This window comes from Phascolarctos cinereus, unplaced genomic scaffold (genome assembly GCF_003287225.1).
Source record: "Phascolarctos cinereus isolate Bilbo 61053 unplaced genomic scaffold, phaCin_HiC Scaffold_8;HRSCAF=390, whole genome shotgun sequence".
Classification (NCBI taxonomy): Eukaryota; Metazoa; Chordata; class Mammalia; order Diprotodontia; family Phascolarctidae; genus Phascolarctos; species Phascolarctos cinereus.
This window is the reverse complement of record NW_027556291.1, coordinates 26,305,395-26,329,381: the sequence shown is the minus strand read 5'-3', so window position 1 is coordinate 26,329,381 and position 23,987 is coordinate 26,305,395. Positions and strand designations below refer to the sequence as shown.

The window sequence follows — 23,987 nt, the reverse complement described above, 5'->3', positions numbered from 1 at the left end:
AGCCTGGCTCATTCTTCTCCAAAGCCTCTGCAGTCCCAGTCTCCCACCTTCCTCCTCCACTTACCTTCTGGTGTGGCTGATGAGGGAGAGTGAAGATCGATTTCCAGTAGGTCCAGATGAAGAAAACGAAGAGGGCATGGTACACTGTGAGGTAGATGACTGAAACAAAAACACACATCAATGCTCACTCTCTGGGCATCTAGTTCTCAGGGTTCCAAAAGGAATTTTGTTTAATCACAAGCTTTCTTTACTTTTTACCTTGTTTAAGAAAAACTGGCCCTTCCATTTCCAGGTCCACTAGCCACCCACACCCCACTTCCCAGGTCGCTCCTCTGTTGTGGGATTCTGCTCTCTTTACAATAGAATTCCTAAGATTTAGGGTTGCTCCAATCCCCTCATTTTAGAAGTGTGAAAATGGAGACTCAGTGGAAGGGAGATGACTGGCCCAAGGTCATTTGGACAAGTGGTAAACGTGCAAATCCAGTGTTTTTTCCACTACACAACGATGCCTTAACTTGACGTCAGTTCAATAGGGAGAGGTAGTCATCAACACTCCCACGCTAGCAACAGAAGCATGGCCATACTTCCCCATGTCTGCAAACAGCAGCGGTCATTCTCTTCTCCACTGGAGACTTCACACTGTTGCCCAAGGGACAAATAACCTCATGTATGACTCATCAGGTCACTCCTCCATTCCCATCTTCAAAGACTCCTACTGCCTACCCAATGAAAGAAGAGTTCCTGATCCTTGCTGGATACCCTTCCAGCCCCAGGCAAAGGGCTCCCTCCTTTGCACAATGCCTAGCCTGCTCCTTTGTAAGGTACTCTCTCTCTTTGGTGTACACGCTATATTACCCCATTTTGGATCACAGGTTCCTTGGAAGCCTGGTCTCTGGCATACATTTCTGGGCATGCCCAGTGGTGAGCCTGGGGCTTTGCTGCATACAGTAGGTGTTTAATAAATGTCTGTTGCATTGAATTTGTCTAAATCAAACAGAAGCACAAGAAGCCAATGACAAAGCCAGCTTTTGAACTTGGGGTTTCCTGGTCATGTGCGATATGGTCATGACCATAAAGTCAAGTGGCTGACTGGAGGGTTCCCACCCCTCAGCTCCTCCCAGCTGTGGCTGTTAAGCAGCCAGAGTGTCCCTGATGTTTGTCCATCTCTCTTTCTGGCTCTTTTTATGTGACACAGATACTGCTGCATGGTTAATTCTTTGGCATCTGGAATGGTACTGTATGTGGCAAAAGCCATGGAGAGTTTCTTTTTAAGTGAGATGCTCTGGTGGGGTTTCAGCTAGCTGGAGAAATCAAACAGCCATTACTCACAGACATCAGGAGAAAACAGGCCAGCATCCCCTTTGGGCAAGCAGACCCAGCAGAGCTTTTTGCTTCTGGGGTAGTGCTCCTCAACTATGGGGCATCAGAAGATCACCATATGAAAGCCAGAGAAAGCCCTTCCAAGTACTGCTTTTTTTGCAGGCAGGGGAAAGGGGCAGGAAGCAGTCCCTACCTAGGAAATCTGACCAAGGACACTCCCTGTACTGACACTCCCTTCCTCAAGCCCTAGGCTGAATTTTGTTACTGAAATTTGTTACATATGCACATGCCACGGTGGCACTAGTAACAACTTGAGGATTGAGGCTGAACTAAAGGCCTCTTCATAAGCACTTTGGGTCTAACAATTATGGGGGCTTGATCTTTTTTTAAATAATATTTTGGTTTTTTCCAATTATATGTAATAACAATTTTTAATATTCATTTTCAAAAAATTTTTAGTTCCAAATTCTCTCTTACCTCCTCTCTCCTATCATTGACAAGGCAAGCAATTTGACATAGGTTATACATGTAAAGTCATGCAAAACATGTTTCCATATTAGTCATGTTGTAAAAGAAAACAGACCCAAAAACCCACAAAAAATAAAGTGAAAAATAGTATGCTTTGATCTGCATTCAGACATCATCAGTTCTTTCTCTGGAGGTGGATAGCATTTTTCATCATGAGACCTTTGCAATTGTCTTGGATCTTTGTATTGCTAAGAATAGGTAACTCATTCACAGTTGATCCTTGTACAATATTGCTATTACAGCGCACAATGTTCTCCAGGTTCTGCTCACTTCACTTTGCATCAGTTCATGTAAGTTTTTCCAGGTTTTCCTGGAAGCATCCTGCTCATCATTTCTTATAGCACAATATTATTGCATCACAATTATATTACTACAGCTTGTTCAACCATTCTCCAACTGATGGACATCCACTCAATTTCCAATTCTTTGCCACCACAAAAAAACCTGCTATAAATATTTTTTTGGTACAAATAGGTCCTTTTCCTTTTAAAAAAAAATTTCTTTGAGATACAGACCTAGTAGTGGCATTGCTGGGTCAAAGGGTATGCACAGATTTATAGTCCTTTGGGCATTGTTCCAATTGCTCTCTAGAATGGCTGGATCAGTTCACAATTCCACCAACAGTTCATTAGTGTTCCAATTTTCCCACATCTTTTCCAACTTTTATCATTTTCCTTTTCTGTCATACTAGCCAATCTGATAGGTGTGAGGTAGTACCTCAGAGTTATTTTAATTTGCATTTCTCTAATTAATAGTGATTTGGAGCATTTTTTCATATGACTATAGATAGCTTTGATTTCTTCACCTGAAAACTGTTTGTATTCTTTGACCATTTATCAATTGGGAATGATTTGTATTCTTATAAATTTGACTCAGTTCTCCATACATCTGAAAAATAAGGCCTTTATCAGAAACACTTAATGTAAAAAATTTTTTTCCCTGCTTTCTGCTTTCCTTCTAATCTTGGCCGTGTGGATTTTGTTTGTGTAAAAACTTTTAAATTTTAATATAATCAAAATCATCTATTTTATATCTTGTCATACTGTCTATCCCTTATTTGGTCATAGATTCTTCCCTTCTCCATAGATCTGACAGGTAAACTTTTCCATGCTCTCCTAATTTGCTTGTGGTATCACCCTTTATGTCTAGACCATGGACTCGTTTTGACCTTATCTTGGCATTATGGACGGAGATGTTGGTCTTTACTTAGTTTCTGCCAAACCGTTTTTTAGTTTTTCTAGCAGTTTTTGTCAAATAGTGAATTCTTGTCCCAAAAGCTTGGATCTTGGGTTTATCAAACCCTAGACTACTATGGTCATTTACTACTATGTACTGTGTACTGATTGACCATTCTATTTCTTAGCCAGTACCAAATGGTTTTTTGATGATTACTGCTTTATAATGTAGTTTGAGATCTAGTATTGCTAGGCCACCTTCCTTCACATTTTGAAAAATTAATTCCCTTGATATTCTTGACCTTTTGTTCTTCCAGATGATTTTTTTCCTAGCTCTATAAAATAATTTTTGGTAGTTTGATTGGTATGGCACTGAATAAATAAATTAACTTAGGTAAGGGGAAAGGGGGACAGGCTGTCATTTTTATTATACTCAGCCTATCCACCAGCAATTAATATTTTTCCAATTGTTCAGATCTAACTTTATTTCTGTTTTGTGATTTTGTTCACACAGTTCCTGGGTTCATCTTGGCAGGCAGACTCCCAAGTCTTTTTATATTGTCTATAGTTATTTTAAATGGAATATCTCTTTCAATCTCTTTCTGCTGGACTTTGTGGGTGAAATGTTGATGATGGGGGCTTCCTCTTAAAAGATAGCTTTGCAATTTGGCAGAAACTAGGTATAGATCCACACCTCAGTCTGTATGCCAAGATAAGGTCAAAATGAGTACATTCAGACATAAAGAATGACACCATAAGCAAATTAGGGCAGCATGGAAGAGTTTACCTCTCAGACCTATGGAGAAGGGAAGAATTTATGACCAAACAAGAGATAGACAGTATGACAAGATATAAAATAGATGATTTTGATTACATGAAATTAAAAAGGTTTTGCACAACAAAACCAATGTAGCCAACATTAGAAGGAAAGCAGGAAATTGGGGAAAATCTTTTTACGGCAAGTTTCTCTGATAAAGGCCTCATTTCTCAAATACATAGAGAACTGAGTCAAATTTATAAGAATATAAGTCATTCTCCAACGGATAAATGGTCAAAGGGTATGAACAGGCAGTTTTTAGATGAAGAAATCAAAGCTATCTATAGTCATATGAAAAAATGCTCTAAATCACTATTGATTAGAGAAATGCAAATTAAAACAACTCTGAGGTACTACCTCACACCTATAGGATTGGCTAGTATGACAGAGAAGGGAAATGACAAATGTTGGAGGGGAAGATTGGGACACAAATGCACTTTTAGTGGAGTTGTGAACTGATCTAACCATTCTGGAGAGCAATCTGGAACTATGCCCAAAGGGCTATAAATTTGTGCATACCCTTTGATCCAGCAATACTACTACTAGTTCTATAGTCCAAAGAGATCCAAAAAAGGGGGAAAGGACCCACATGTACAAAAATATTTATAGCAGCTCTTTTTGTGGTGGTAAGCAATTGGAAATTGAGGGAATCAATTGGGGGATGACTGAACAAGTTGTGGTATATGACTGAGATAGAATACTATTGTGCTATGAGAAATGATGAGCAGGATGTTTTCGTAAAAACCTGGAAAGACTTAATGAACTGATATAAAGTCATGTGAGTAGAACCTGGAGAACACTGTACACAGTAACAGCTATATTGTACAAGGATCAACTGTGAATGACTTAGCTATTCTCAGCAATACAATGATCTAAGACAACTCGGAAGGACTTATAATGCAAAATGCCATCCACTTCCAGAGAAAGAACCAATGCAGTCTCAATACAGGTTGAAGCATGCTATTTTTTTAATCTTCTTTATTTTCTTTCTGTTTTGTCTATGTTTTCTTTCACAAAATGACTAATATGAAAATGTGTTTTGTGTGACTGCACACGTATAACCTATATTAAATTGCTTGCTGTCTCGGAGGGGAGAGGGAGGGAATTTGGAACTCAAAATTTAAAAAAAAAAGAATGTTAAAAATTGTTTTTACATGTAATTAGAAAAAGAAACTATTTAAAAAACATCTAAGAAATAATTAAGAGGTAGCTTTGGTCCTCATCATGGGCCTTGGGGGATATGAGATGGCAACGGGTGTGAGCGAGGTGCAGGAGGGACACCTGGCCAATGGCATGTAGGCAGTAGCCCCCAACCATGAAGAATCAATAGACCCTTTCCTGGCTCCACTGAAGAGGGAGAAAGGTGGCCAGTAATGCAACTGCACTTGAGTCAGCTCTGTTCAGTAAGAGGTTCCATTCAAAGGTTGTTATTGTGGAAATTCTATTACAAGTACCTCTGCTTTAAAAGCTATTGCTGGAAACTGTGTTTAGTTGAAAAAAGAAAGAGCTCACTATTTTCTGTAGCATCTTTTGTATAAATTGATGCCTAAAAGCTTTGGAAGGGGGTTGGGGGGCCCAAACATGCTTTGTAATCACCCTTTCCCATCTGCATAGGCAGAGCAGCTGCAGTTTCAGTAAATGGGAGACAAACTTGGAGCACACTTAGCCCCCAAACTTTTGAGCACAGCGTGGTCCCGAGATTGATTTGCTCATCCACTGGGAGATAATTTATGTGCCCTGCAAGCATTACTTCCTCTTGAGGCAACCCTCTGTGACCTCCTCTTTTGTGAAGGTCTGCCTGACCTCCACTTTCTATGAGTACACTTTCTACTTCCCTTCCTTCCCCTTCCCTTAGCTGGCTGACTCCTGAAAGGAAAATGGAGACCGCCTCCTGCCAAAGGTGGCTCCCTCTGGGCAGGAGAGGAGAACTGACATATTGGGTCAGCCCTGTGAGTCATCCACCCGGAGTGGGGAGCTTGTACATCCTGACATTTACCTCAAATGTTAGGTACATACCTCTAAATAACCGAGTTGGCCTCCAGAAGCCATTATGTGGGTTGTGCAAATTTACACACATCCTTTTAAAACTCCTTATTCCTTCAGCATGTAGCACCCCTTGGGGTAATGAGTTCCACAGGTCTGCGGCTTGCTGGGTAATGTGGGCACTTACTATTTATTCTTTAGCCTAAACTTTTCCCTTTCAAGCAGGCACTGAGCAGTGTCCTCCTGGTTCTAACATAATGTGTTTGGTGAGCTAAAGAAGCTCTTCTGTTCCATTTGGAAACTTAAAGTCTTTAGACAAGTTCCCACCCCGGCCTATCCCCATGGTCTTCACCTTCCCCTTCTCACAGGAGCACTAGACACACTCCAAAAATCATAGGTAGGGGCAACTAGGTGGCATTGCAGAGGCTAGAGCGCTGGGCTTGGAGTCAGGAAGACCTGAGTTCAAATCCAGCCTTAGACACTTACTAGTTGTGTGATCGTGGGCAAGTCACCTCTGTTTGCCTCAGTTTCCTCATCTGTAAAATGGGGATAGTAATAACACCTACCTCTTAGGGTTGCTATGAGGATCAAATGAGATAATAAATTGTAAGGCATTTAGCACAGTGCCCACCACGTGGCAAGAGCTATAAAAATGTTAGCTAGTATCATTATTATTGTTGTTAAAATCTTAGAAAGGAGGGGCAGCTAGGTGGCTCAGTGGATAGAGCTCTGGCCTTGGAGTCAAGAGGACCTGAGTTCAAATCCGGCCTCAGACACGTAATACTTACTAGCTGTGTGACCTTGGGCAAGTCATTTAACCCCATTGCCTAGCCCAAAACTAAAAAAACAAACAAAAAAAAAAACTTCGAAAGGAGTCAGCAATGAAACCCATGGTCTCAGATCTCTGGACATAAATGAGACAAAAGTCTCAGACAAAAGTCTGAGAACAAGCCAGGTAAACTAGAGATCCAAAGGGGAGAAAGACTGATGAAGACCATCTGAATGGAGATCCACGGAGGCAGAAGCAGGGGTGTACTACAGGCATGCAGGACGAGGAAAAAATAGATGAAGAGTTTGGGAAACAGATAACAACCCTAGCACAAAGGCAGGCTAGAATAGCGATGGAGGGCTTCAGTTATCTGGACAGTAGCTGGATTTATTTCTGCCAATAAGCAAGAGCTGGTTACTGAGGGGAAATGACTACTTCATCTTCCAATCCATGTTAGGGAAGAGGAGGAATTCCAAGAATACTCTGCCATATGGCACAGATCTTAGATTGTGCGAAGTCAGCCAATGAACCGCAAGGCACCTCACTGGAGAACACCGACCATTAGTGATTATGATTTGGGTTTGTCTATTTAGCTAGCTCCAAATTCACCCCTACATGTCTCCATAATTTCTACGAAAGTTTCTAATGTTTTTCTGAAGTCTAAGTAAACTATACCTATTGTATTTCCCTCATTTGCTGTTAAAGAAGGAAACTTATCTATTTCCTCTTTCTGTCAGGGTAGTGTATAGCAGAGGTGTCACACTCCAGCCTGCTGGCCACCTGTGGCCAGGGGAAATGTTTAACAAAATAAATAAAAATACAATACAACATAAATAATGTTAATTTGTGGTTTTCTAAATCCATATGTAGACTGGGATCTGACACCACTGGTCTAAAGTATACTCCAAGGCCAATATAGTGAAAGAATGATTCTTTCTGTCTGTCACTGTGCTTACTACCAGACTTCCCCCCTGCAGCTCTCGGAATTTCTCACGTGAGTATAGCTTCTTAAAATATAATGCTCCTCCGGCTCCCATTCCTTTTATGGATTCTGTTTCTTTTTAACCATTTTCTACATTTACAGTTGCGCTTTTTGCTCTTACATTGCATTCGTTTCTCAATGTCCTTTCCCTTCTCCCAAGACTTTCCTTGCAACGAGGACTAGTATCAACCAAACACCGGGGTCTGTCAGATTATATAACACTCCACACCCATGGTCCCCCACCTCTTCACAGAGAGGGAACAGGTACATTTCCCACATCTTTTCTATATCTTGGTGCTGGTGGTTGTTTTTTAATTTTTAGGCAATTGGGGTTAAGTGACTGGCCCAGGGTCACACAGCTAGTAAGTATCAAGTGTTTGGACTGAGGCCAGATTTGAACTCAGGTCCTCCTAACTTCAGGGCCAGTGCTCTATCCACTGGGCCACCTAGCTGTTCCCTTATTTTGGTTTGTTTTTTTTAAAGCTACCCTTTCAAAGGCATTTTCCACTCATGGGTCCCATCCTTGCCATCTTAAGTCCCAGGGATGTCAATCAGGTCCAATTTGCCTTCCTGCTTTAAGAACTCTTGTTCATCTTGCTTCTGCCAATATTTTACAATTTGTGGACACTGGTTCTTTTTTGGCATTTAATCTCCTGTCTATATCTGAGTGCCTCAACTGCTGTCTTTCTTCCTACACTGTAGCGATTCTCCATGGCCTTTGGCTTGGGTGGATATGGATCAGAGAGAGCTGCCATCTGCCTACCAGAGTTCTAGCTAGGCACACAGTAGGTGCCCATGGCAGCCTCACTGAGAAATAGCATTGCGTAGGACAATGAACAGTATGGGTTGAAAGAATGAGGTTTTATTCCTATTTTGTTCATATCTATGTGACCTTTAAAAAGTTAATTAACCTGTCTGTGTTTCATGTTCCTCATCTTTAAACAGAAGCCAGGAGTTTGTTTGATTTTCCCCTCTGTACTCTTTCTGGGAGCCGAGCTTATTGGTAATAAGGTGTCACAAGAGGTTGTCTGATGCCATCGCTCAGGCCTCCCCCACAACTGGAAGTGCACATGACACGTTCGGCTGTCCCTAAATTGCAGACACAAAGGGCCGGAGAGATGATTGCTTTGGTCCTGGAGCCCCAGGGGTACGTTTGCTTCTTCTCACCCTATAAATGAACAGAAGGCTGCCTGCTCTCCATTGGTTTGGGACATCCTGTGCTTAGACCTTGTCTTATAGGCTCTGGCAGGAACATGATGAGGGCCACGCTGAGAGAATGTGGTGGTGTCATCATGGTGGAAGAGCACAGTCAGAATAATAACAGCTGACATTTACATAAAGCTCACTTATAAAGTACTTCACTGAGTCATATCATTTGTTCCCCATCATCACAGGACCATGGAGATAAAGCTGGAACATCAAAGGCTCTCTCATTTTACAGAGGAGGAAACTGAGGCCACCCAGAAAGGATGGGTCAAGGCCACACAAGGAGCAAGCATCAGAGGAGGGATTTGAACCCAGGTCCTCTGACTCCAAAGCTGGTGCTCTTTCCAGATACTACTCAATCCCCACTTTACATATGAGGAAAACTGAGGCTGAGGGTTAAGTGACTTGTCCAGGGTCATACTACTAATTAAGTGTCAACCCTGGAACTTAAACCCAGGTCTTTTGATTCTAATTTCAACATGTTTTCTTCTATATCACAGCTGCCTCTCTCCAAAACAAAATTATACTTTCCATTTCTCTAATGTGTCAGGGTTTACAAAGAGCTTTTTCCACAGCAACTCTGCATGGGAGGTAATGCAAATATTGTTATACCTATCTCACAAAGGAAGAAACTGAGGTTCACAGCCTCGAAGTGAGGTGTCCATTCTCTTTTTTTTGGGGGGGGTGAGGCAATTGGGGTTAAGTGACTTGCCCAGGGTCACACGGCTAGTAAGTGTCAAGTGACTGGTCTGAGGTGGGATTTGAACTCAGGTCCTCCTGACTTCAGGGCCAGTGCTCTATCCACTATGCCACCTAGCTGCCCCTAAGTGTCCCTTCTTACAATAAGCCCTGGTCCTCCCATTAGGGCCTTGAGGTAGCCATCTCACAGGTTCTAGAAGCCCCTCTTCCCCGCCAGTTCCAGGATGATTAGGACTGCTGTGGCCACTACCCCTAATCCTTGACAAGCTGCCAGAAGCATGTGTTTAAAGGGTGCATGGGAAGGCACAGGGGTCCTAACCTGGCAAAGGAGGAAGGGGAAACAGGCCCTATAATTGGTATTCTGACTCCTGGCTTAATCCCTCCCTCTGGTGCAAAATGAGATTCATTGTGTGGCGCATTTTTATCCTACTCTAGGTCTCTGGTGAAAGCTAGTGAATTTGGAGCCTAAGAGGTGACTCTAGTGCCCAGTGTACTGGGCTGTGAGGCAGAGGGCCTGGGTTTTAATCCCGGACCATGGTAAGGCCACAGAGATGACCTCTTTGGATCTCAGTTAACCTATGGATAAATTGGGGCTGTGCCCATGTGACAGCCCCCTCATAGGGAGTGGAGTCATTAGGGCAGAGAAATGCTTCACAATCCTTAGAAGAAAGGCATTACAGGGGACATTCTGCTCGTTAGAGAAAACGAGTATTAACATAGCACCAGAGATGGGAAATGAACAGAGAAAATAATGAATGCTTTTTAAAAGCAGGCTGCATGGCTGTGACTTTTTTGAGCTTTGGGGATTGAGGAAAAGGTTATATGCTTCGAGACCTTTTGCTTGCTTTCCCTGTGAAAGTCACATGTTTTTTTTTTTGTCTATACTAAGCAAGGTTCCCACTGGCAATAACATACATACAAAATCTGTATTCTGAGAGAGCAAAGAAGTCACTGGTTCAGAGGGTTGGTGAGGACTACCATATACAGTGGAAACACGCACCCCCCCCCCTGACTTGGAGTCAGAGGACCTGTGTTCGAATCCCAGCCCTGCCAATTACTGCCTGTGTGACTTTGGACAAGTCACTTAACCTCTCTGGGCCTCAGTTTCCTCATCTGTATAATGGATTAGATGACCTCTATGGTCCTTTCTGGCTATGATCCTCTGACCTCAAGAAGTCATCAAGTCTATTGTTCTGTCTCCAGACAAGAGCTGGCCCTAAACATCGCTGATTGACAGGTGCTGAACACTTCTTTGGGAGGAAATGTACACTTCCCTTGGTAAACTGTTCTAGTATCAGAAAATCCTTTGTGTTGGAGGAACAATGGATGAGAATGGAAAGAGAGCTGGATTTGGCATCAGAGGATCTGGGTTCAAACCTCAGCTCATTGCTTACTGTCTAAGTTACCTTGGATGAGTGACTTCCACTCTCTAGGCCTTGGTTCTCTCCTCTATATAATGAGGGGGTTAGATTGGATGATCTCTAGGGACCCTTCCAGCTCTAGAGCCCATAATCCTATGTCTGATCTACATCCCTCCTGCTGAGATCAAAAAATCATTTCAGTTTAGGAAATTTCCTCTTTGAGAATTCTAGCTTTAGCAAAAGCAAGGATCTGGGAAATAAGGAGCCACTGGGAGAAAAAGTAACAGGAGTTTGGTGAGGGGCTCCAATTCCAATGGCCAGACCCAGGGAGCTGGCCAGCAGGAAAGAACCTGGCAGGTAGGACTTCTTTGGAAGGCTCCAGGCTCTAAGGTGGGCCCATCACTGCACTGTGATGGCTCAGCTGGACTTATCCTTGGGCCCATGAGGAAAGAGCATTTGTAACTATTTGTGGGGTTACTATCGCTAACAAAGGGCTGATTATGGAGAGCTTCACCTATATTATTTCATCTGATCCTCCCACAACCCTGTGAAATGACAATAATAATCATAATAGAAACAACAGCTCCCATTTATATGGAGCTGTTGGGTTTCCAAAGCACTTTACACACATATTCCCTTTGAGTTAGGGAAGGCAAATATCATCGTAGATGAGCAAACTGAGTTTGAGAGGTTTGTGTGACTTGATCAGCTGGTAAGAGGCAGAGGCTAGACCCCGACATCTGCCCCCAAGCTCACTCTCCCATGCCACACGCTCCAGGTTTCAGATTAGGGAGTCCACGTAATAACACCCACAAATGGCATTTGTGTGGAGCTTTGAGGTTACACACATTATCTCCCTGGAGTTTTGCAGCAACCCTGGGTACTACAGGGATCTTTATCCCCATTTTACAGATAAGGACAGACAGAGGCTATGTGACTTGCCAATGTCAGAGTCAGGATTTGAACTGAACGCCAAATCGGGCACTCAAGCCACTATACCACTAATTACACTCTGGATCTCAGTTTCTATATCTGGAAAATGAGGCAATTACATTAGATGACTCCTACTATTTACTTTGAAGAAGCTGTTTTTCTGCCATGGTCGGAGAAACGCTGGAAAAGACTGAGGGAGAAGATAGGGAAAACTTTTCTTGAAGAAACTATTATGATCTTTATCTTGCAAAAAGGACAAAGGGAATTCTTTTAAAGAGATTTTCTTTGTTATTCAGAACAAATTGAGTGGTGTGGGACTGTGCTCTTAGAAGTGAAGTCATTGGCACAGCTGAAATATCCTAATCTATGCCTTTGTTTTATTCATAGTTTCATCGTTGATATAGTATATATTCAGTAACTTTAATAGTTATCTAATCCTAGCAGATCAAGGGATTTAATATAGAGTCTAGGTTTCTACAGTTTATTAAATAAATACTATTCTATGAACTAGTGGGGGCTCTAAGCTTAATTGGTTAATTGAAAGAGATGTTGACATTTTATTTTATTAATGAGGAAATATACAATACAAATATTAATTAATGAGGAAATATACAAATGAACGAGGAAATATACAAATGGGCTGCACCCTGGAGCTCAGGATGATAAAATTAAATATGCATGAGTCAAGTCTGAGGCGCTAAAGCTAGGCTTTTACGATAAACACCTGACAGATACTGGATTCTGCCCCTAGGCTTGGTCAACCGCCTACGAGAATAAACAAGAGGCAAGAAACCGGAAGCTCTGCAGCTCTGCCAGGCGATGACTTGCTCTAAGACAATAGGCAAGTGGCTTTACCTCTCTCTGGCCTGCTCATCTGAAAATGGGAGTGATCAAAGGCTGGGGTGTTGATTCACCCAGGAAAGTGATTTATGACAATTAATGATTAACTAGGAAGTGATTCTCAAACACAGGGGGGCTACATAAAGGCAAATGGCTTAGTGGTAACACAGTGTGAGGATCCCTAAGACATGTTTTTAGAAATGGAAAACTCTGATGTTCTCCATCAGAGGGACAGCAGGATTTTCATCCTGCCTGCCAGTCATGGGGAGGTAGAGGAAGGCGGATGACCCGGCACTCAGAACAAGTAGCTCCCGGGAGGAGGTACTTGCTTCGTGCCTGGGGGTAGTGGTGAGCTGTTTAGAACAGCCGCTGGTGCCCAGAGGGAAAGATGGGAGTCTGGCTTATCAGGTGGACGTCTTGGTGCCACCCTCTGGTGAGGTCTTGGCAGCTGTCCATCTGGCACAAAGGGGACTGCTTCATGACCTCTAGAGCTACCCCTCCCCCCCCCAGAAGGTTTTTTTCTCAGGCAGGATCCTTGCTACTAATAATCTCAAACTTTTCTTAGCTACTCAAGTATATCATGGATAAGTTGTTCAATTTATAGGATGATTAATATGCAATTCATTCTTATATAGAAAGAGAAAGCAGTTTACAGAATCTTCTTACCTTTTTCTACTGTGTTGGCCACAGTCACTGTGAAAAGAAAGAGGAAAAAAATGAGTGTTATTTAAATAGCTCTTATCCAAATGCCCATGTCATTAGTCTACTCTTTAAGGGAGAACTGGGAACCTGCCAGCCTGCTTCATCCACCCATAGTCTTCCTCCCCTCTCATGATTGAGGAATCGTCATTCATTCATTCATTCAACAAGCTAACCAATCCTGGTATTCCTTGCTTCAAACAATCAAAAGAGGTAGTTACACGAAAATCTGAACCGAAAGGGGGCACTGACTTGAATCTTTCAAGGATCTGTGATTTCCCTGGCATGGGAACACCTTCCATTGATGGAGATCAAACCTGAGGCCTGCAGGCCACAAGCAACACTTGGAGTAGAGTGTGGCAAAACAGATTAAAGTGTAACTGAGAAATGTGTGACAAAATAAAAATACAGTAGAATATAGATAATGTCAATATGTGGTTTTCTAAGCCAATATGCAGCCAGTAGGGATCTTTATGTAGTGGCCTCATTTCTATTTGAGTTGACATCACTGCCTTAATGGATTGATGCTGGAGATGCTATGGGGAAAAACTCATCCTCTGGTGGCCAAGTCACTGGAGCTGAGTCTCTGCCAACTGAGCTGGGCTAGGCCTATGATGCTAGATCCTCTCTGTCACGGGGTCCTTGGAGGGCCCAGAAGCCATCTGGGGCCAGCTGCACCCACCAGAGCTTGTGTTCTACAAGTATCGATGTGGAGAACCCAGGGCTTCCTGGAGGGACCAGGAGGCACTGGGGTAGGATTTCCTCGGGGCTACCAGACCAATTCACATGTGCTTATTCATATCCCTGAATACTTCCTTGCTAGGTTCCTTTAAATGGCAAGCTAGCTAGCTCCCTGGTATACCTGAAGTCTAAATCAATTTACAGAACAGCTTTTCAAGAATCTATTTATTATGTCAAGTGAAGCACACCTGCTTTAGCTCCTCAGTGCCTCAGTGCTCTGTGCTGGACTACGTGCTGAGGGGCAGCCTGGTGCCCTGGACAGAGATCTGGTCTTGGAATTAGCAAGAGCGGGGTACAAGTTCCACACTGCCACATCTCAACTCTCTAACGGTAGCAAGCACCTTTAGCTTTCAGTGCTCCAGGTGGCTCTCATGAGCCCACAGATTGGTAAATCTAGAGCCAAGAGACCTCAGAGGTCATCTAATCCCTCCCCCCTACACTTTATTTTACAAACAAGGAAACTGAGGCCCAGGGAGGTAACAGTCAAAGGTGGGACTTGCTCTAAGGCTACAAGTTACAAAGGAATCGTTGATGGGATGGAAGAGGGAGAGGGACTTTCTACCCCTACAGGCTGGGACCCAAAACTGGACTACATGGAGGGAAGTAATCTTAACTGTGACCTGATAAATCAGGATTTTTTTCCTCTAAACAACAGGCCAACATTTATGGGTACTAATAACAGCAATAAACTTCAAACAGGGAAGGGGTCAGTGTTCTAGGGCAGGGGTGGGGAACCTGCAACCTTGAGGCCGCAGGCTCCCCACCCCTAGACTAGGTGTTTCTCCTTAAGCAAGTTGCCCAGCTTCCCCCTCTCCTCATATCCAGGTCTTTCACAAAACTTGCCAACCAACCCCCATGGCCAGCCCTGGTAATGCCCAACTTGGCAGGCCTTGGTTAAAACTGTCCTGCCTGTCTTTGCCCTTCCTGCTCCTACACGAAAGTAATTACAGTTGGCTCTCCCAGTAGGAAGGAGCAAGCTTTCCAGATAATGTCTTCTCTCTTTTTCAAAGACACATGCCTAGAGACTGACCCCAGCTGCTTGATTTTCTTTCCCCAGCCCAGTTAGGGAACTCTGGGTGCGGCTGCTTGAAAGAAGTCCATGGAAGAATTTGACCATGAAGAAAGGGGAGGAAGCAGGAAGCTTGGATGGGCCGGCCTGGGGCTGCACCCAGTTGTCCTGGCGATTAGCTTCCATTCTGTTTGCTCCTGAGGGGAAAGGGAGCCCTTCAAAGGCCTCCAGAGATCGGGACTTTTTTGGAAGGAGAACCGATGACCATGTGTCACGTCACGATGACAAGAGTTTAGGGGATTGGGCAGGGGAGTTCCCCATCAACCTGATGAACTAAGTGGGTGGTGAGCCTTTGCTTGGGACTTTGGATTGTATTTTCCTAGGAGGATATTAACGCAGTAGGTGGCTCCTTATGGAAGATGGTTCTCAGTGATTAGGGATGAATTCGGTTGGCTCAGACCAGTGTGGGAGCAGCCTTTTCTCTTTGCTGCCCTATAAAAGAAAGTTTTCAATTGCAGATTTGGGCTTTTTTCCTTCTCTGAGGATAGAGCACAGCCTGGCAAAACAAAGACTGGACCTAGGTGCTGGAATCAGGAGAATGCCACCTTTCTCCCCCTCAGGAAGCCACTGACTGCCTTGGGGCAGAGGCACATGGGGACTGCATAAGCTGTCACTCATGTGACCAGAGAAGAGCATCCCTGGACCTCAAATTCCTATTACTCAGAGTTATTTGGAAAGTGCAGGCCTCTCTAATAGCCCTAAGCATGTTACCCTTCTGGGGCAGGGTTAACCTAAACTACAAGGTGGTCCCATCACCACAAGGCGGTGCTCTGAAGCTAGGGGACTATTGAATCTTGGGGAAAGGTAGGGCTTGCTAGAGAGAGAACTGTATGGATTGTTTAGAGGTTACTGAGGCCTTTCAGTTGTCTTCAGTTTCTATGGGTTAGGATAAAGGCTATCCTGTCCCCAACATATGTACTATATTAAGTGCTTGGACAAGGTACATTTGAACTATATTCTGATATATATATATATACACATATATATATATATATATATATGTATGTATATTTTAGGCAATTGGGGTTAAGTGACTTTCTCAGGGTCACACAGCTAGTAAGTGTCAAGTGTCTGGTCTGAAGCCAGATTTGAACTCACGTCCTCTTGACTCCAGGGCCGGTGCTCTATCCACTGCGCCACCTAGCTGCCCCCTATATTCTGATATTTCCCAGAAGCAACTCTGGGTGGTGGCAACATGAGCTAAAAAGATGGTCGTTTGGGAGGGAGAGAGGTTGGGAGGGAAGCCTCCAAGATTGGACTCATTTTGTGGAAGCCCCCAGCTCAGGGCATATCTTCTTCCACCCAAATGTCACAAAGTACTCTCCTGATAAGCAAGCACTAATTTCTCTCTTGCCTTTTTCTTTTTAATTATAGGTGTTCCGGCTACAGAACACCTTGCCTGGTTGTCAAAGCCCTAACAATGAGGAGAGGGACAATATGGTGCTTGGAACATGCCAGGATGAACCTGAAGCAATAACATTGCCTCCTCACAAACTCCATTCTTTGGGATTGCACATCAATAAGAGAAAAAAATGCTCGTCTCCAAAAGGTTGCAGTATTTCACTCGACATTTCTGCTTTTCCTCCCCTTTTTACTAATGCCTTTTACAGAGTGGGGAAGAGGTTCAAAATATAACTCGTGCGTTACAAATGCTTTTAAAAATGAAAACGCACCAAGATTCATTCTAAAGTTTTACAAAATGGAGCCTTTATCACTAGGGTCTTAGCTAAGTGTACACTTAAGACACGCTGTAGGTAACCCTCTGAGCATGAAGACAGTCTGCTATGGTGAGTCCTATAATTACCCACCCTCTGTGGTCCTTCAAGTCTCAGCTTGCTTTTAGTGATTTAGACAATTGGAGATACTTTCCAGGGTCCTTTGCATACTCCTCTTTTCTATTAGCTATTTGCAGATTCTTTGGAGAAAAGGATCTGGAAGAATAGATGTCTGTCAATTAAGACTTTTTTTTTGTGAAAGAAAGCACGTATTAGAACCCAAATATCACCTGCTGAGGCCCCCCAAAGGGGTGTGCTGCGTCTGTCCCAGATGAGCAGGAAAGGATCTGGGAGGTTTCACAAAAACCAGAGGGGGTGATTTTGACTACCTCACTATTAGAGCTATCCAAAAGTGGAATGGGTAGCCTTGGAAGGTACTAAGTCCCCCATCATTGGATAGCTTCAAGTGGAAGCTTGCTGACCACTTGTACCAGGGATTCTCACTCAGGAACAGATTGGACCTCTGAGTTCCCTTTCAACTCTGAGTCTATCCTGGAGGTTTGGGTACAGAAGACTGCCTGAGGTTGCATAAGGATGACTACTAATCCTCAGAGTACTCAGGGCACAAGAAGAAAAAAATCAGAAGGCTTTGGGGATGAGGAACTAACCGGAGAGCAATAAAACCAGGAGGCCAGGGATTTCACTATGAGGCCTATAACCCAGCAGGGCTGGGGAACCTGCAGCCTCAAGGCCACACGTGGCCCTCTAGGTCCTCAAGTGCATCCCTTTGACTGAATCCAAACTTCACAGAACAAATCCCCTTAATAGAAAGATCTGTTCTGTAAAACTGGGACTCGGTCAAAGGGCTGCCATTCAGGATCTAGGGAGCCACATGGGGCCTCGAGGCCACAGATTCCCCACCCCTGAGTTCTAAAGAGAACAAAGAAAAAAGAAAAGGTTCTCCAGTGTACTCTAATGCTTGTTTTGAAAATGTGAATTTGCTCCAATGAGACTGATATATTAGCGAACAGAGCATCATGTGAATTGGGGGGGGGGGCACTTCATAATCACTCACAGGTGATTGTGATGACTTAACAAATGAATGCCCTCAGTCCTTCTTCCTTGCCCTGGACCATCCCTTGAGCTTTACTGGTTTAGGGGAAGGCAAAGGGGGCTGAGTTCTTCCTGACTTTGTCTCCAATTAACCCAAGTCAGCCAAGCACCCTCCCTTACCACCTCCAGGGAGCTTCTGGACGGCCAATGGGAATGGCTCCCAACTCTGGCATACCGCAGTTCACCACTTGGCCTAGAGGCAGCTCCCAAACCTGTTTTACATACAGTACAGGCAATGATTCATACTCACAAGTTCTACAGCTGCAGAAACTTGTTTCTTAGAAAATCTTCTCTGGTTTTCCGCTCCAGAGATACCTTCCATTTTTCCTGACTAACCCACATAATCAGTGCCCTTTCTCATCAAATAATTCTGGGCTCTGAGTAGGATTACACCCCAGCTCCTTTATTTCTTCCTTTCAATACAGACACTGTAGAACTCCGCCCTCCTCCAAAAGCCCAAAATAGTTACTCCTGTGCCCAACAGGATCCCGTTAATTTTCTGCAATCACGGCCCACACTCCAATAGCGCTTTCAGGTTTATAAAACGCTTTGCTCACCGCAACCTTTATGATATTGTTATGATAATATTGCCACCTCACTTTTACAGAGAAGGAAACTGAGGTCCCAAAAGGGGTGGCAACTTGCCCACAGTTATGCAGCTAGGACAAATCCACTGGGATTTGAAGTCAAGTCTCCCAAATCCAAGGCCAGGACTCTCCATACACTACGTAGCCTTTCTACCCTGCAGAAAGGAAGCAGCTCAGCCCCCACAAAGGTAGAAACAGTTCTCCATGGATCATTTCTGCTTTCAGCTAGATAACTGGACATTAGGGAGAATACAAAAAAGCCTAAGAGAGCAGAGGGCTCCCTCACCTTACTCCTTTCTAACAAAATCAATCCAAGACATGCTTTTTTTGTCCTGTTTCACAACAAGCAGGTGGTCTGTGCAGAAAAAAACTCTAAACAAAAAAAACCCCTTTTCATGTTGCATATTGCAATACGAAACAACTGTGACATACTGCCAACAGGGAGTAGTGGATGGAATATGGTGCTGGGGCCTGGGACATCAGGGTTCTAGTCTCAGCTCTGCCCCTTTACTGGCCATTCATTTCTTCTCTGAGGGCCTCCATTTTCTCCTCTGCCAAGTGAAGGGGTTGGATTAGATTGACTGAAAGGCCTCCTCCAGGTATAGGATGTAGCTGTCCTTGACGAGTTCAAGTCACCAAGTCCAAAGGAAGCACATGGCAGGCTACTGGGAGGACTGGTAGATGTCATCTACTGACACTGACAATGGACAGTCATCTGTGAAAGATCACGGAGCGGTGCACTAGGCCTGCAACAGGAGGGCAAATGTCCTGATTTTCAAAAAGGGCAAACCAGAAGTCTGAAAACTGTAGCCTCGTGAGTTTGTCTGTGATTTCTGGCAAAATGTCATCTTGTTATTAAAGGGGTGGGTAAGGAACATGTGGAAAAGGAAAAGGTGACCACTAAGAACCATTATGGCTTCATCAAGAACAAGTCATGCCAGACCAATTTCATTTCCTTTTTCTCACAATTACTAGCACGTTTTCTGGATAAAGATGGCTGAGATTGCTTTACTTTTAGATTTACTTTAATAGATTACTTTAGCAAAGCCTAATCAAAATGTGGACAAGATGGAGAGATGTGGACTAGAAGAAACAGATTTTCAAATTAGTTGAATGGCTAGACCCCCAAAATGATTATGAATGGTTTTATTTCAATCTGGAAGGAAGGAAGTCTCTAGTAGAGTTCCCCAGAGATCTGTGCTTGGTCCTGTGCAGCCTAACCTTGGATCAGGACACAGAAGACATGCTTATCAAATTTGCAGATGTTACATAGCTGGGCTGGAGAAATAAGAGAATCATAGCTGATAGAGTCAGTATCTCAAAGTATCATGGCAGGCTAGAACATTGTGCTGAGTCCAGTAAGGTAAAATGTAATAGGAATAAAGGTTAATTTCAACATCTGAGTTTAAAAAGTCAACTTCACAAGTTCAAGATAGGGGAAGTCACGGTTCCTCTTGAGGATCTGGGAGTTTTAATAGGCTGTGAGATCAACATGAATCTACAGTGTGATATGGCACTGAAAGAAAAAGGGAATATGATTTTAGGCTATATTAAGAATGAATGAATGGGGGCAGCTAGGTGGCACAGTGGATAGAGCACCAGCCCTGGAGTCAGGAGGACCTGAGTTCAAATCTGGCCTCAGACACTTGACACTTACTAGCTGTGTGATCCTGGATAAGTCACTTCACCCCAATGCCTAGCCAAAAAAAAAAAAGTGAATGAATGAATAAAAAAAATTATCAAGCACTTACTATGTGCAAAGCACTGTAAGAGCTGGGGAAATAACTAGAAAAATAAGTCAGCGTCTACTCTCAAAGAGGTCACACTCTAGGAGAAGCATAATGTCTAGGGCTCAGGGAATGAGGGGCCCACTGGACTCTGCTATGGACTGACCATGTGTAGAGTACTATGTTCACTAGGTCACCGGTCAGCTCGAGAACATTCAGGGGAGGGTCATCACGATGCTGAAGGGCCTCAGGTTCATATCATCTAAGTATCATCTGAAGGAATGGGGTATATGTAGTCAGGAGAAGTGATGACTGGAGGGGGCATGATAGCTGTCTGCTGTCATGGGCAAGACAGATGTGATTTGTTCTGTTTGGCTCCACAGCCATAGGGGTAGGAATTACAAAAAACCCAAACAAACAAAAAAGCAAATTTAGGTTTGAAATAAAGAAAAAATATCAATAATCTGAGCTATCCACAAGTAGAAATGGATTGGGGGGGGGCAGTAGGTTTCTCCTCATTTGAGGTCTTTAAGCAAAGGCTGATCACCTGTTGTATTTGTTTCTGAAGCGGTTTCCTGGTCACACATGCTTTGCACCAGATGGCCTCTGAGGTCTCTTTCAATTCTGAGACTGTGTGATTCCAGCTTGGTTTTATGTTTAAAAGGGGAGGGGGGAGGGAAAGCTTTCTTTGCAATGTCCACTCAAATCACAAAACCCACAAATTCTAAAAGACCTTACATAACTACCTTGATGTGTTAATAGTCCTTAGACAGAATGTTGACAGCATAATAGCAGTCCAGATTTCTGGACTCTTAATTTTTTTCATTCAAAGGCAGAAATGGTAAGGTCTGAATATAGAAAATCTCTCCCATTATTGCATAGCCTTGATTAAACCCTCAATTTCAGCAATGAGATGGAAACCAAACTTATTTTATGCCTGACAAAGGCAATTGATTGGATTGATTTCTTTAAGAGCTCTTTTTGCATTTTCCATAATGTTTCTAAAAAGGGGCTTATTTCTTTACACCAATCAAATTTGCAAAGATGGTGGGAGATGGAAATAATCATGTTAGAGGGGCTGTTGGAAGACAGGCACACTAATGCACTATGGGTATGAGCTATGAACTGGTTCAATGATTCTGGAAAACAAGGTGATATTTCATAAGAAAAGCCACAAAACCATTCTTGCCCTTCAATACCATGATCCTACTATTGGGTTTATTACCCCAGTGAAGTCAATGATAGAGAGGAAGGTCTCACGAATACCAAAATATTAATAGCAACACTATTTGTAGTAGCAAGAGGCTGGAAACAAATCATGTGCCCAATGTTTGGGGAATGGTTGAACAAAGTACAGTATATAAATGAATGAAAAGCATGAAGCATTTCTTTATTAAGTGCTTTCTATGTGCCAATAGATATGAATATAGTTGAATATGCTTGTGCTATAAGAAGCAGTAAATATGAAGAGTTCCACAGAAACACTGGAAGACCTGTATGCAGAATAAAACAAACCAAGAGAACAATATACACATTTACAAACACACAACCCAGGCAAGTCCAGAGTGCAACCAGACCTAGAATAAAATGGAACTGGGAAATATTTAACAAAATAAATAAGAACACAACAGAACATACACAATATTAATATACGGTTTTCTAAGTCAATATGTGGCTGCAGGGATCCTTGCCTACGGTTTAGCTGTGACATGCAAGGAAGGATGAACTGCAAGGACCATACTGGATTTCAAGGTATAAACGTATGCTAGCAAGGCCCCTGCTTTTATACTTCTATATTTGAGCATGAAAACACTGATATAAATAAAGAGAATAGAAGTCTGGTAAAATCCATTGACCAGTGCTGGTTCCTTGAGGACTGGAGTTAAAACATAATCTTTACTCCCTGTTTATAAACAGTAAACCATAAGAAGTGAAAGTGATATAGGATGGTATTTACTGTTGTTATGTTAAATGATTTTGTTTGTCTTTTTTTATTTGAAGGTTTCTATGGTGGAGGATATTTATTAGGAAGTGATTGATTTGTCAAAATAAAATGCATAATATATACATAAATGTTTGTATATATGTATGTGTACACACACACACACACACACACACACACACATGAATGAGGTGAGGGAAATTTTTTTTCTTGCTATACAGACTTGAATCACTAGGGAAAGAACCAGAAACAAGGCTTGTGTGTAGGCCACCAGTGCACCAAACTGCTCTCCCCAGTCTATGGGGAAAGGGGGGGGGGTGATTATATGCATCCCCAAATCTTGGGGACAGGGAAGAGGGAACTCAGGTCTAATTGATGGGGTGAGGGGCACTTGGTGTCACAAGTCATGTTAAGACTCTGAGGTGAGGGGATGGGGGACACAGCAGTGCCCTTGGATAGGGAATGGAACAGGAACATGGTGGGATCCCAGTGTACGAGGATAATAGGGTCTTGGCTTCAAGGCAGGAAGGGCCCTTAGAGATCATCTACTACACCCCCTCATTTTATAGATGAAGAATCCAAGGCCCAGAGAGGCGAAGCCTCTGTATTGCCCAAGGTCATACAGGTAGTTAAGTGGCAGATCTGGGACGTAATCCCAGATCTACTGACTCCATCCCCAGCTCTCTCTCTGGATGCTGGGAATGCGGCGGAACCTCAGTGTGAGGGACACGGGTGGGGGCGGCGGGGGAAGCAGGGAGCCCAGGCTGGGGGCACAAGGCACAAAATGGGCAGAAGAAGCGGTAAAGGAGACCTAGCTTAGGGAAAGGGGGCAAACGCCCAGATCCGGACGGGGGAGGGGTCAGAAGCTTTGGGCAAGAAGCAAGAGGCGGGGCCCCCATGGGGACTCCACAGACACGGTGGGGGGGGAGCGGGGAGGCGCCCCCGCCCACTCCCACTTACCCACGCACAGCTCGAAGACATAGGCGTAGTAGGACCAAAGCACAACGAGCACGATGACGAGCACGGGCACCCAAGCCAGCATGCGGCGGCAGCACCGCAGCCCCCCGGACAGAGCCATCTTCCAGCCCCGTCGCATCCTCTGCTCGAAGCTCGACCCAGCGGGCCTGGCAGCTCTAGCGCGGAGAGGGCTAGAGGGACGGGGGGAGGAAGGGCTGGCGCACCCGTGCGGCGCTCTACTGCAAAGCCTGGCGGGCCTCCCCTGGCGCCACAGCGCCACCCCGCGGTCCCTTCTTCGCATGGTTGGGCGAGTCAAAAAACCCCAAAAAACAAAACACAAAACACAAAACGCAAAACGCAAAACACACACTTACACACACACACACGCACACTCACACTCACACTCACAAACAAAAAACCCCCCAACACCCGGCCAAGTGGCGCTGCAAGTGGCCAGGCCTGCAGTCAGGAACACCTGAGTGTGGCCCTGGGCTAGTCACTTCACCCTGTTTGCCTCAGTCTCCTCATCTGTAAAAATGAGCTGCAGAAGGAAATGGCAGACCACTCCGGTACCTTCGCCAAGAAAACCCCCAATGGGGTCACGTGGAGTCGGACGCGACTGAAACGACTGAACAAGTCAGGTGGTAAGGATGGGAAGTCAGAGGGATCCTGGGATGCCAAGGGGGGGAGAGGACCTCCACGATCATTTACATTCGGGTTCCCCACCCCTGAAATCCAATCCTCTCCTTTTACAGAGAAGGAAACAGGCCAGGAGAGGATATGCTGCTAAAGATCACAGATTTGGAGCTTCAAGGGACCTTTGG

At 43.9% G+C, this 23,987-nt stretch overlaps 1 protein-coding gene across 3 annotated transcripts in view; it reads right to left on the bottom strand.

Moving 5' to 3' along the window:
• Nucleotides 1–23,347, bottom strand: part of ZDHHC15 (zDHHC palmitoyltransferase 15) — a 75,612-nt gene extending 52,265 nt beyond the window's left edge. For all 3 annotated transcript variants that reach the window (XM_020964541.2, XM_020964543.2, XM_020964542.1), the window contains exons 1-3: nucleotides 23,167–23,347; nucleotides 13,280–13,306; nucleotides 65–159 (exon numbers count right to left, since the gene is read on the bottom strand). In XM_020964541.2, coding sequence (XP_020820200.1) covers nucleotides 65–159; nucleotides 13,280–13,306; nucleotides 23,167–23,302 — 258 coding nt within the window. In that variant the 5' untranslated portion in view covers nucleotides 23,303–23,347. The remainder of the gene's footprint in view (nucleotides 1–64; nucleotides 160–13,279; nucleotides 13,307–23,166) is intronic.
• Nucleotides 23,348–23,987: the final 640 nt, after the last annotated feature.